This window comes from Papio anubis, chromosome 16, assembly GCF_008728515.1.
Source record: "Papio anubis isolate 15944 chromosome 16, Panubis1.0, whole genome shotgun sequence".
NCBI lineage: Eukaryota > Metazoa > Chordata > Mammalia > Primates > Cercopithecidae > Papio > Papio anubis.
The window spans coordinates 38,054,037-38,066,676 of record NC_044991.1 but is presented as its reverse complement, the minus strand read 5'-3'; the positions used below and the strand labels follow the sequence as shown (position 1 = coordinate 38,066,676).

At 41.7% G+C, this 12,640-nt stretch overlaps 1 protein-coding gene across 5 annotated transcripts in view; it reads left to right on the top strand.

Annotated features, from left to right (window-relative positions):
- CFAP61 (cilia and flagella associated protein 61) overlaps nt 1–12,397 on the top strand; it is a 303,360-nt gene extending 290,963 nt beyond the window's left edge. For all 5 annotated transcript variants that reach the window (XM_017945056.2, XM_017945053.2, XM_017945054.2 and 2 more), the window contains one exon: nt 11,909–12,397. In XM_017945056.2, the coding sequence (XP_017800545.1) occupies nt 11,909–12,109 (201 nt within the window). In that variant the 3' untranslated portion in view covers nt 12,110–12,397. The remainder of the gene's footprint in view (nt 1–11,908) is intronic.
- Nucleotides 12,398–12,640: the final 243 nt, after the last annotated feature.

The following is a 12,640-nucleotide window of genomic DNA, read 5'->3' as shown; positions in this document are numbered from 1 at the left end:
AATATATGAATAAAAGCAGAATTGAAAGAAGAAATAGTTCTAAAATAATAATGCAGACTTCTGTATCTTACTTTCAATAATGACTAGAACAACCAGATAGAAAATCAATAAGGAAATAGATGACTTCAATAGCACTATAAGCCAAGTGGACCCAACAGTCGTGGATGAAATTCTCTGTTCAACAGTAGAATGCACATTCTTCTCAAGTGCACACAACACATTCTCCAGGATAGGCCATATGTTAGGCACGAAACAAGTGCCAATACATTTTAACAGATTAAAATCATACAAAGTATATTCTCCAACCACAATGGAATGAAGCTGGAAATCAGTAACAGAAGGAAGATTGGAAAAATTCACAAATTTGTGGAAGTTAAATAACACATTCTTAAGCAACCAGTGCATCATAAAAGAAATAAAAAAGGGATATTAGAAATGCTTATAGATGAATGAAAACTAAGATACAACATACCAACATTTATGAGATCCAAAGAAAACAGAATTTAAAGCTATAAGTGCCTACATAAAAAGAACTCAAATCAGGAACCTGATTTTATAACTTGAGGAACTAGGAAAATAAAACCAAACTAAGCCTAATGCCAGCAGAAGAAAAGAAATAATAAGGATTAGAACAGAGATAAATGAAATAGAGAATAAGAAAATAGAGAAAATCAATAAAACCAAAAGTTAGTTCTTTGAAAAGATCAATCAAATTGATAAACCTTTAGCTAGACTGACTAAGAAAAAAGACTCAGATTACTAAAGTCAGAAATAGAAGTGGGGACGTTACTATCAACCTTACAGAAATAAAAAAGGATTATGAGAAAATGCCATGAATAATTATTTGCCAACCAATTACATAACCTAGATGAAATGGACAAATTATTAGAAATGAACAAACTAGGCTGGGCGCAGTGGCTCACGCCTGTAATCTCAGCACTTTGGGAGGCCAAGGTGGGCCGATCATGAGGTCAGGAGTTTGAGACCAACCTGACCAACATGGTGAAACCCCGTCTCTCCTAACAATACAAAAATTAGCCTGGCATGGTGGCACATGCCTGTAACCCCAGCTACTCAGGAGGCTGAGGCAGGAGAATCACTTGAACCTGGGAGGTGGAGGTTTCAGTGAGCTGAAATCATGCCATCGCACTCCAGCCTGAGCGACAAAGCAAGACTCCGTCTCAAAAAAAAAAAAAGAAAAAGAAATGAACAAACTAAAAACTGACACAAGAAGAAATAGAAAATCTCAACAGAGCTATAACAAGTAAAGACCTTGAATCGATAATCAAAAATCTCACACAAAGAAAAGCCCAAGACCAGATGGCTTCGCTGGTGAATTCTATCAAACATTTAAAGAATTAACAACAATTCTCTTGAACTCTTCCAAAAAACAGAAGAGGTTGGAACTATTCAATGAGATCAGCATTACCCTAATACCAAAACTAGACAAAGACACTGCAAGAAAAGAAAACTTACAGACCAACACCGCTTTTAAATTTAGAAGCAAAAATAGCCAGCAGATTATTAGCAAACCAAATCCAGCAGCATATTAAAGGACTAAACACCCAGCTAGTGAGATTTACCCCAGGAACGTAAGGGTAGTTCAACATATAAAAATGAATCAATTGTTTCTTTCCTGACTTTTTTAATGATAGCCATTCTTTGGTGTGAGATGGTATCTCATTGTGGTTTTTGGTTGCATTTCTCGGTGGCCAGTGATGATGATAAGCATTTTTCATGTGTCTGTTGGCTGTATGAATGTATTCTTTTGAGAAATGTCTGTTCGTATCAGCACTGCCTTTGATGTCCAAATGTCCATCAGTATTGTAGACTGGATTAAAATGTAGCACATATACCATGGAATACTATGCAGCCATATAAAAGGATGAGTTTATTGTCCTTCTTGGGACATGGATGCAGCTGAGCCATCATTCTCAGCAAACTATCCACAAGAACAGAAAATAGGCTTACCATGTTCTCTCTCACTCTGTGGGTGGGAACTGAACAATGAATCACTTGGACTGGGAAGGGGAACATCACACACGGGGCCTATCATGGGGAGGGGGAGGGGGAGGGAGGGATTGCATTGGGAACATACCTGATGTAAACGAGTTGATGGGTGCTGACGGAGGTTGATGGGTGCAGCACAGCAGCATGGGCGCCGGCATACATATGTAACAAACCTGCACGTTATGCACATATACCCTAGAACTTAAAGTATAATAATAATAATAAAAAATAAAAATTAAAAAAAAAATGAATCAATGTAATATACCACTTTAATAGAGGCAGGGGGCTGAAGCAGTGGGTCACACACCTATAATCCCAGCACTTTGGAAGGTCGAGGTGAGCAGATCATTTGAGATCAGGAGTTTGAGACCAGCCTGACCAACATGATGAAACCCTGTCTCTAGTAAAAATACAAAAAAATTAGCCAAGCATGGTGGCACACACCTGTAATCTCAGCCACTCACAAGGCTGAGGCAGGAGAATCTCTTGAACCCAGCAGGTAAAGGTTGCAGTGAGCCAAGATTGTGCCACTGCACTCTAGCCTGGGCAATAGAGTGAGACTCTGTATCAAAAAAAAAAAAAAAAATAGAACAAAGGGGAAAAAACCACTATCATCTCAATTGGTGCAGAAAAAGCGTTTGACAAAAAAAACTGTCAATAGAAGGGAATGTCTCCAATCTGATAAAGGATGTTTATGAAAAACCCACAGATAACATCACATTCAGTAATGAATTACTGAAACCTGAATTCTTATCCCTGAGATCTGGAATAAGACAAGGATGCCTGCTTTCACCACTTATATTCAGCACGGTTTTGGAAGTTCTAGCCAGAGCAATCAGGCAAGAAAAAGGTATAAAAGACATCCACATTGGAAAGGAAGAAGTAAAACTATCTCCATTCTCAGGTGATGTGATCCTAAAGAATCCAAAAAAATAACTATTAGAGCTAAGAAATGAAATCAGCAAAGTTGCAGAATATGAAATCAACACACAATAATCCATTGTCTACATTAGCAGTTGTATTAATCTGTTTGCATTGCTTTAGAAGAACACCTGAGACTGGGTAATTTATAAAGAAAAGAGATTTGGCTCACGGTTCTGCAGGCTGTACATGAAGTATATGTACTGGCATCTGCTTCTGGTGAGGGCCTCAGGAAATTTCCAATCATGATGGAAGGTGAAGGGGGAGACAGTGTGTCACATGGCAAGAGAGGGAGCAAAAGAGAGAGGGAAGTGGTGCCAGGTTCTTTTAAACAACCAGATCTAGCGTGAACTCAGAGTGAGAACTCACTCATTACCACGAGGACAGTAGCAAGCCATTCATGAGGGATCCTCCCCAAGACCCAAACACCTCTTCCAGATCCCACTTCCAGCATTGGGGATCCCATTTCAGCATGAGAGTTGAAGGGGACAAAACATCCAAACCATATTAGCAGTTAATAATTTGAAAATGAAATTAAGAAAACAATTATAATAGCATTAAAAAGAATAAAATACTTGGGAATAAATTTAACCAAAATAGGGCAAGGCTTATACACTGAAAACTACAAAACATTTTTGAAAGAAGTGAATGACTACCTAAATAAATGGGACAACATCTGTGTTCATGCATTTGAAGACTTTATATTGTTAGGATGGCAATACCACCCAAAACAATCTACAATTCAGTACAATCCTATCAAAATTCCAAGGGCATTTTTAAAAAGAAATGCAAGTCCTAAGTTCCTATGGAAATGGAAGGGACTCCAAATAGCCAAAACTATCTTGGAGGAAAAAAGGAACAAAGTTGAAGAACTCACATTTTCTTACTGCAAAGCCACAGTAACCAAGACAGTGTGGTACTTGCATGAGAATAGATCTACAGATCAATGGAATAAAATTCAGAGTCCAGAAGTAAACCTATGTACATGAAAATATGTTCAGCATCAATAATTATTAGGGAAATGCAAATCAGAACCATAATGAGATAGCACTTTACATCCACTAGGATGGCTATAATATAAAACAAGAGGAGAAATAGTAAGGATGTAGGGAAAATGGGAACTGAATTGCTGGTGGGAATGTAAAATTACACCTGCTATAGAAAATGTTTTGATGGTTCCTCAAAAAGTTACACACAGAATTACCATATGACTCAGCAGTTGCACTTCTAAATATATATCCAAAAGAACTGAGGCCGGAAGTGGTGGCTAACACCTGTAATCCCAGCACTGTGGGAGGCTGAGGTGGGCAGATCATCTGAGGTCAGGAGTTCAAGACCAGCCTGGCCAATGTAATGAAACCACATCTCTACTAAAAATACAAAACTTAGCCAGACGTGGTGGTGCGCACCAGTAGTCCTAGCTACTCAGGAGGCTGAGGCAGGAGAATTGCTTGAACCCAGGAGGTAGATGTTGCAGTAAGCTGAGATCACATCACTGCACTCCAACCTGGGTGACAGAACAAGACTCCATCTCAAAAAAACAAAAGAAACAAACAAAGAATTAAATGAGGTATTCTAATGATTGCTTGTACAAGAATCTTCAAAGCAGCACTGGTTAGAACAGCCAGAAGGAGGAAACAACCCAAATGTCCATCAACATATCAACGGATAAACAAATGTGGTCTAGCCACACAATGGAATAGTATTCAGCCATGAAGAGAAATGAGGTACTGATACAAAGCACATGAACCTCAAAACATTATGCTAGAAGGCAGAGAAAGCATTTGATAAAATTTGCATCCTTTCATGATTAAAAAAAAAAAAAAAAACCTCTCAACAATCAGGTATAAAAGGAATGTTCCTGAACACAATAAAGGCCATATATGACAAGCCCACAGCTAACATCATTCTCAGTGGTGAAAAGTTGAAAGCTTTTCCTCTAAGATCAGGAACAAGACAAGGATACCCACTCTTGCCACTTCTATTAATCATAGGACTAGAAGTCCTAGCCAGAGCAATTAGGGAAAAAGAAGAAGTAAAAAGCATCCAGCTAGGACAGGAAGAGGTGAAATTGTCTCTGTTTGCTGATGACATGATCTTATATACATAAAATCCTTAAACACTCCACAAAAAAAAAAACTGGTAGAACTGGTAAGTGAGTTCAGTAAAGTTGCAGGATACAAAACCAACATACAAAAGTCAGTAGTGTTGGCTAGATGCAGTGGCTCACACCTGTAATCCCAGCACCTTGGGAGGCCAAGGCAGCCGGATCACCTGAGGTCGGGAGTTCAAGACCAGCCTGGCCAACGTGGTGAAACCCCATCTCTACTAAAAATAAAAAAAATTAGCCAGACGTGGTGGCAGGTACCTGTAATCCCAACTACTCAGGAGGCTGAGGCAGGACAATCTCTTGAACCCAGGAGGCGGAGGTTGCAGTGAGCCGAAATCATGCCACTGTACTCTAGTCTGAGTGAGATTCCGTCTAGAAAAAAATAATAATAATGTTGATATACACTAACAATAAACTATCTGAAAAAGAAATTAAGAAAGCAATTCCATTTACAAAGCATAAAAAAATACTTAGGAGTTTTTAACCAAGGAGTTAAAAGATCTGTATAATGAGAGCTATAAAACATTGATGAAAAATATTGAAGCCAACACAAATAAATGGAAAGATATCATGTGTTCATGGATTAGAAGAGTTCATATTGTTAAAATGTCCATACTACCCAAAGCAATCTGCAGATTCAATGCAATTCCTATCAAAATGCCAATGTCATTTTTCACAGAAACAGAAAAGACAATCTTAAAAATCATATGGAACCACAAAAGACCCACAAATAGCCAATACAATCTTGAGAAAAAACAAACAAACAAAAACTGGAGGCATAACACTACCTGATCTCAAAGTATATTTCAAAACTATAGTAATCAAAACAGCATGTGTATTAGTCCATTTTCACGCTGTTATAAAGAACTGAGACTGAGTAATTTACGAAGGAAAGAGATTTAATTGACTCACAGTTCCATATGGCCAGGGAAGCCTCAGGAAACTTACAATCATGGTGGAAGGGGAAGCAAGCACCTTCTTCACAAGGTGGCAGGAGCATGAGAAGAGCAAAGGAGGAACTTCCAAACACTTATAACCATCAGATCTCATGAGAACTCACTCACTATCAGGAGAACAGCATAGTTCTCAGCATAGTTCGCCCCCATGATCCAAACACCTCTGTCATTTGACAGACACATGGGGATTACAAATGGAAATGAGATTTGGGTGGGGACACAGAGCCAAACCATATCAGCATGGTACTGCCATAAAAACAGATAAATGTACCAGTGGGACAGGATACAAAGTCATAAATAAACCTACACATTTACAGTCAATTGATTTTTGACAGAAGTGCCAAGAACATACAATGGGGAAAGGACAGTCCCTTCAATAAATGGTATTAGAAAAACTGGATATCTACATGCAGAAGAATGAAATTGGACTCTTCTCTCAACCCATACAGAAAAATCAATTCAAAATGGAGTGAAGACTTAAACATAAGACTGGAAACTGTATAGGAGAAATAGTTCTTGACATTGGTCTCAGAAAGGATTTTTTTGGATGTGACACCAAAAGCACAGGCAACAAAAGCAAAAACAGACAAGTGGGTCTACATCAAATGTAAAAGCGTCTGCACAGCAAAGAAAACAACAGAGCGAAGAGACAGCTCACAGACTGGGAGAAAATATTTCCAAATCATACATCTGATTTGATGTATGATATCCAATTTTAGCTAATATCCAAAATATATAGGGAACTCACACAACTCACTGACAGGAAAACAAATGGCCTGATATAAACACAAGCAAAGGACCTGAATAGACACTTCTCAAAAGAATACATGTGGTAGGTCCTCAAATAACATCCTTTCATTGTAACATTGATGAGGAAAAGAAAGTCATTCCTGGGCCACTGTCTGTGGAGTTTGCATGTTCTGCCCATGTTTGTGTGCATTGTGGGTTTTCACCAGGTACACTGGAGTTCAAAGATCAGAAAAAAACAAAACACCACGCTAAGTGAAAAGAGCCAGACACAAAAGGTTAATTAGCATGTCTAAATGGTCCCAGTGTGCGTGAGTGTGGGTGCAGATGTGGGTGGGAATGTACCCTGTGATGGGAAGGGTCCTGTTCATCATGGGTTCCCGCTTTGTGACCTGAGCTGCCAGGATAAGCTGCAGCAACTCACCACCCAGAACTGAAATAATTCGGTAAATAATTACCTTACTTGTTTATGTTAATCTTTCTTAAATGTATTATAGCCCACAATTATTTTAGTGTTTAATGTTAGAAGTGTTTTTGATCTTTATTTAGAAGTTTGGTGATGTTTTTGTGACCAGAAATATGCTGTCGGAACTTCACTCTTGTTCTTATCAATTAGCCTATGGTAAAATTTGTTTTGATACATGTTATCTCACTTAAAGTTACAGTTTCTAGGACGCTATGAGGACTTACTGTGACCAAAAGATGTATTTTAAAAAGGATCAACCTCATGTATCATCAGGGAAATGCAAAATAAAACCACAGTGAGCTACCACCTCACCCTTGTTAGTATGGCTGTTATAGATAAAAGGTTGGCAAGGATGTGGAGAAAAGGGAATTCTTGTTCACTGTTGGTGGTAATGGAGATTGGTTCAGCCATTTTGGAAAACAATGTGGAGGTTCCTCAGAAAACTAAAAATAGAATTACATATGATCCAGCAATCTCACTTTTTGGTATGTATCCAAAAGAAATGAAATCAGGGCCGGGCGCGGTGGCTCAAGCCTGTAATCCCAGCACTTTGGGAGGCCGAGACGGGTGGATCACGAGGTCAGGAGATCGAGACCATCCTGGCTAACACGGTGAAACCCCGTCTCTACTAAAAAATGCAAAAAACTAGCCGGGCGAGGTGGTGGGCACCTGTAGTCCCAGCTACTCGGGAGGCTGAGGCCGGAGAATGGCGTGAACCTGGGAGGCGGAGCTTGCAGTGAGCTGAGATCCAGCCACTGCACTCCAGCCTGGGCGACAGAGCGAGACTCCGTCTCAAAAAAAAAAAAAAAAAAAAATGAAATCAGTGTATCAAAGAAATATCTGCATTCTTATGCCTATTGCAGCCTATTCAAAATAGCCAGGACACGAATTGAACCTAAGTGTTCATCAGCAGATGAATGGATAAAGAAATTATGGTATATATGCACAATGGAATACTATTCAGCCTTAAAAAAAGGAAGTTCTGTTCTGTCATTTTCAACAACATGGATGAACCTGGAGGACATTATGCTAAGTATAATATGCTAAGTACGGCTGGGCACGGTGGCCTGTAACCCCAGCACTTTGGGAGGCCGAGGCAGGTGGATCATTTGAGGTCAGGAGTTCAAGAGCAGCCTTGCCAACATGGTGAAACCTCGTCTCTACTAAAAATACAAAAATTAGCCAGGTGGTAGTGGTGTGCACCTGTAATCCCAGCTACTCGGGAGGCTGAGGCAGGAGAATTGCTTGCACCCAGGAGGCAGAAGTTGTGGTGAGCCGAGATCGTCCCGCTGCACTCCAGTCTGGGCAACAGAGTGAGACCTTGTCTTAAAAAAAAAAAAAAAAAATCAGGTACAGAAAGACAAATACTGCATGATCTCACTTACATGTGGAATCTAAAGAAGTTGAATTCATAAGGGTAATGAGGGGAGGAAGGGGTGGTCACACTGTGTGAAGGGAGATGGTCACACTACTGAGAGGAGGTAGTCACACTGAGAGGGGAGGTATTCACACTATGAGAGAAAAAGTGATCACATTGTGTGAGGGGAAGTGGTCACACTGAGGGGAGGTGGTCACACTGAGAGAAAAAGTGGTCACGCTGCGTGAGGGTAGGTGGTCACACTGAGGGGAGGTGGTCACGCTGAGAGAAAAAGTAATCACATTGTGAAAGGGGAGGTGGTCACACTGAGAGGGGAGGTGGTCACACTGTGTCAGGGAGGTGGTCACACTGTGAGAGGGGAGATGGTCACACTGAGGGGAGGTGATCATGCTGTGAAAGAAAAAGTAATCACATTGTGAGGGGAGATGGTCACACTGAGAGGGGAGGTGGTCACACTGAGGGGAGGGAGTCATACTGTGAGAGGGGAGGGAGTCACACTGTGAGAGGGGAGGTGGTCACACTGTGTGAGGGGAGGTGGCCACACTGTGAGAGGGGAGGTGGTCACATTGTGAGAGGGGAGATGGTCACACTAAGGGAAGGTAGTCACACTGTGAGGGGAGGTGGTCACACTGTGATGGAGGTGGTCACACTGTGAGAGGGGAGGTAGTCACACTGTGAGAGGGGAGGTGGTCACACTGTAAGAGGGGAGGTGGTAACACTGTGAGAGGGGAGGCGGCCACACTGTGAGGGGAGGTGATCACACTGAGGGGAGGTGATCACACTGAGGGGAGGTAGTGACACTGTGAGCAGAGGTGGTCACACTGAGAGGGGAGGTGGTCACACTGAGAAGAGGTGGTCACACTGAGGGGAGGTGGTCATACTGTGAGGGGAGGTGGTCACACTGAGAGGAAGTAGTCACACTGAGGGGAGGTGGTCACAATGAGGGGAGGTGGTCATACTGTGAGTGAGGAGGTGGTCACACTGAGGGGAGGTGGTCATACTGGGAGGGGAGGTGGTCACACTGTGAGGGGTGGTAGTCACACTGAGAGGAGGTGGTCACATTGAGGGGAAGTGGTCACACTGAGGGGAGGTGGTCATACTGTGAGTGAGGAGGCAGTCACACTGAGGGGAGGTGGTTATACTGTGAGGGGAGGTGGTCACACTGTGAGGGGTGGTCGTCACACTGAGGGGAGGTGGTCACACTGAGGGGAGGTGGTCATACTGTGAGGGGAGGTAGTCACACTGAGAGGGGTGGTGGTCACACTGAGAGGAGGTGGTTACATTGAGGGGAAGTGGTCACACTGAGGGGACGTGGTCACACTGTGAGGGGTGGTAGTCATACTGAGGGGAGGTGGTCACACTGAGGGGAAGTGGTCACACTGAGGGGAGGTGGTCATACTGTGAGGGGAGGTGGTCACACAGTGAAAGAAGATGATCACAGTATGACAGGTCATCCTTCAAGAGGCAAGTGCCCAAAAATCTGTTTATAATCTAGAGGAATATTTGCTTGAAATAAACTTCAAAAGTGATTTTACACTATTTAACCCAGTGTCAGAACAGCAGCATACAATATGAGCTCGAAATCTTGTATAATTTTAAAAAGGTAATTGTTTTTGGTTGGTTTGATACAGTTCTCCAGAAAAATTAAGGAAGAAAGAGCCAACCTCATATACATTGCAGAATATATCCACAAGGCCTTACTGGTGGCACCCAAAGTTTTCAGCACCTCCAGTATTTAGTTGTGAGAATCAGCTTTTTCCCTATCACTACCTTTATCCCTCTGGTTTACCTCTGAATTCCTGCAACCCCCACTGACTGCTCTGTCCAATGCATGCATAATCTCCAACACCTTGTTGTGTCTTCTTAGCCAAGTGGCAATGACTCTATGCCTCCATATAGCTTGAGTCTACTTTTCTATCTATAAGCTCTTATCACTAGTAAGTTAATAATCCAACAAAACCCTGCAAGTAATTGCCTTTTCTGTTCAAAACAGAAGGAATTATTGGAAGTTGAAATAAATGTACCATTGGAGTCCACAGACTCTTGATCTACAGTGATGTTCAAGAATCACGGTGTTTGGAAAGCACCCAGCTCAACCCTGGGGGATGTGCTTTCTAGAAGTACCCTACTCTAGAGGGCAGATATGCGGCGGTGAAGCAAATATAGCAGATGTTATCTGTGGAGTCCAGGTGGGGGCGTGCAGGTGCCCACTGGACAATTCTTCAACTTGTCTCTGAAAACGTTTATAATGAAATGTTCGGAAAATCTCTACTACACTGTACCTGTGTACAGCATATGATTCTCAACTTCAAACAACTTTATTCTTTCTAAGCCCTATCTTTTCAAATGTATCAATAAAATTTGACTTGACCGTGAATTTATTCTAAGGTTTTAAAATCCCATTTCTTGGGAATTATAACCAAGAAAACCATCTAGGACCTTTCAAGTAAAAAGGTTTAATCACTCCTTTTTTATTATTATTATTTTTAAAACGGGCAGGGCACAGTGGCTCACGCCTGTAATCCCAGCACTTTGGGAGGCCAAGGCGGGCAGATCACCTGAGGTGGGGAGTTCCAGAGCAGCCTGACCAACAAGGAGAGACCCTGTCTCTATTAAATATACAAAATTAGCCAGGTGTGGTGGGCCACGCCTGTAGTCCCAGCTACTCGGGAGGCTGAGGCAGGAGAATCGCTTGAACCTGGGAGGCAGAGGTTGCAGTGAGCCCAGATCGCGCCATTGCACTCCAGCCTGGGCAACAACAGCGAAATTCCTTCTCAAAAAACAAACAGAAACAACAACGACAACAAAACAAGTATGATGATTTTTATCTGAAAATGAAGGGCTTGAAATTACTAACCTGGATGACTCTTAAGGACATTATGCTAAGTGATATAAGCCAGTCATACAAAAAAAATACTACACAGTTCCACTCATATGAGGTGCCTGTGTAGTCACGTTCACAGAGACAGAGGCGGTTTCCAGGGCCTGGAGGATGGGAGGGTAGGGAGCTGCTGTTTAATGGAGACAGTATTTCAGTTGACAAAGATGAAAACGTCCTGGAGATGGACAGTGGTGAGGGTTACACAGCAATGTGAATGTACTTCATGCCACTGAACTGTACACCTAAAAATTATTAAAATAAGACATTTGATGTTATTGTATACTTTGCCACAATTAAAAATAAATTTTCAAAAGCTAGGAAAAAAGTGACCAGCCTTGCACAGCTGACTACTATCGTTTTCGTTTTCACGAAACTGCCCTGTTACAACTGTGCAGGATCCAATTAATTTCTGTATCTGGCCTCTTACTGTGTTTTACAGGAGGAAGACCTTCCTTCCATAGAGCAGTTAGCCCATCAGATAGAAGATGAGGAAATAAACCCGACTGAGAAGCCCAGGCAATACCTCAAAAGAGTCTTCGAGGAATCCATCTACAAAACCCTGGTGGAGAGAAGCACTCTGGACTACCTACACTATAATCGCTACCACCTGCCCATGTATGCGTGGCCAGGCATCATTTAGTTGTAGGCAGGGTCTCCCCTTTATGGTTTTCATTTATTTAGTTCCTGGAAACTTGCTCTGTAGAAATAGAAAAGTTCTCTGCAGCCTGGTATGACAGTGAAGCCAGCCCCTGGTGGTTTTGTTCCTTCCTTTCCTTCCCCGACTTATGCCTGTAGTTTTCTATCATCCCAGTAGGTGGCACATGGCCGCGTGCCTCTCTTCTGGGGCAGGCTTGCTTTACAAATCCCAGGCATGTTTCTCTGCAGAATAATCCATTTCGGCAATAAAATGAGATCATACTGTGTAAAACTTGTTTTACCTTGGGTGTGATTCTGTTTGATTTCCTGGAAACTTCTGCTGCCAGTCTTGTTAGTTCTTCACATGTTTACCCAGCAATACTTATGGGTGATAAAAAAGAAAATGTGCCCAGAATGGAAAATCAGTAAACAGAGGATGAGAAATTAAATCTATATAGTCCAACATCAGAAGCAGTGATTGTGTAGGAAAGCTTACATGACCTTTGGAAAGGAGGAGGCTGTATTTCTGTTTCAA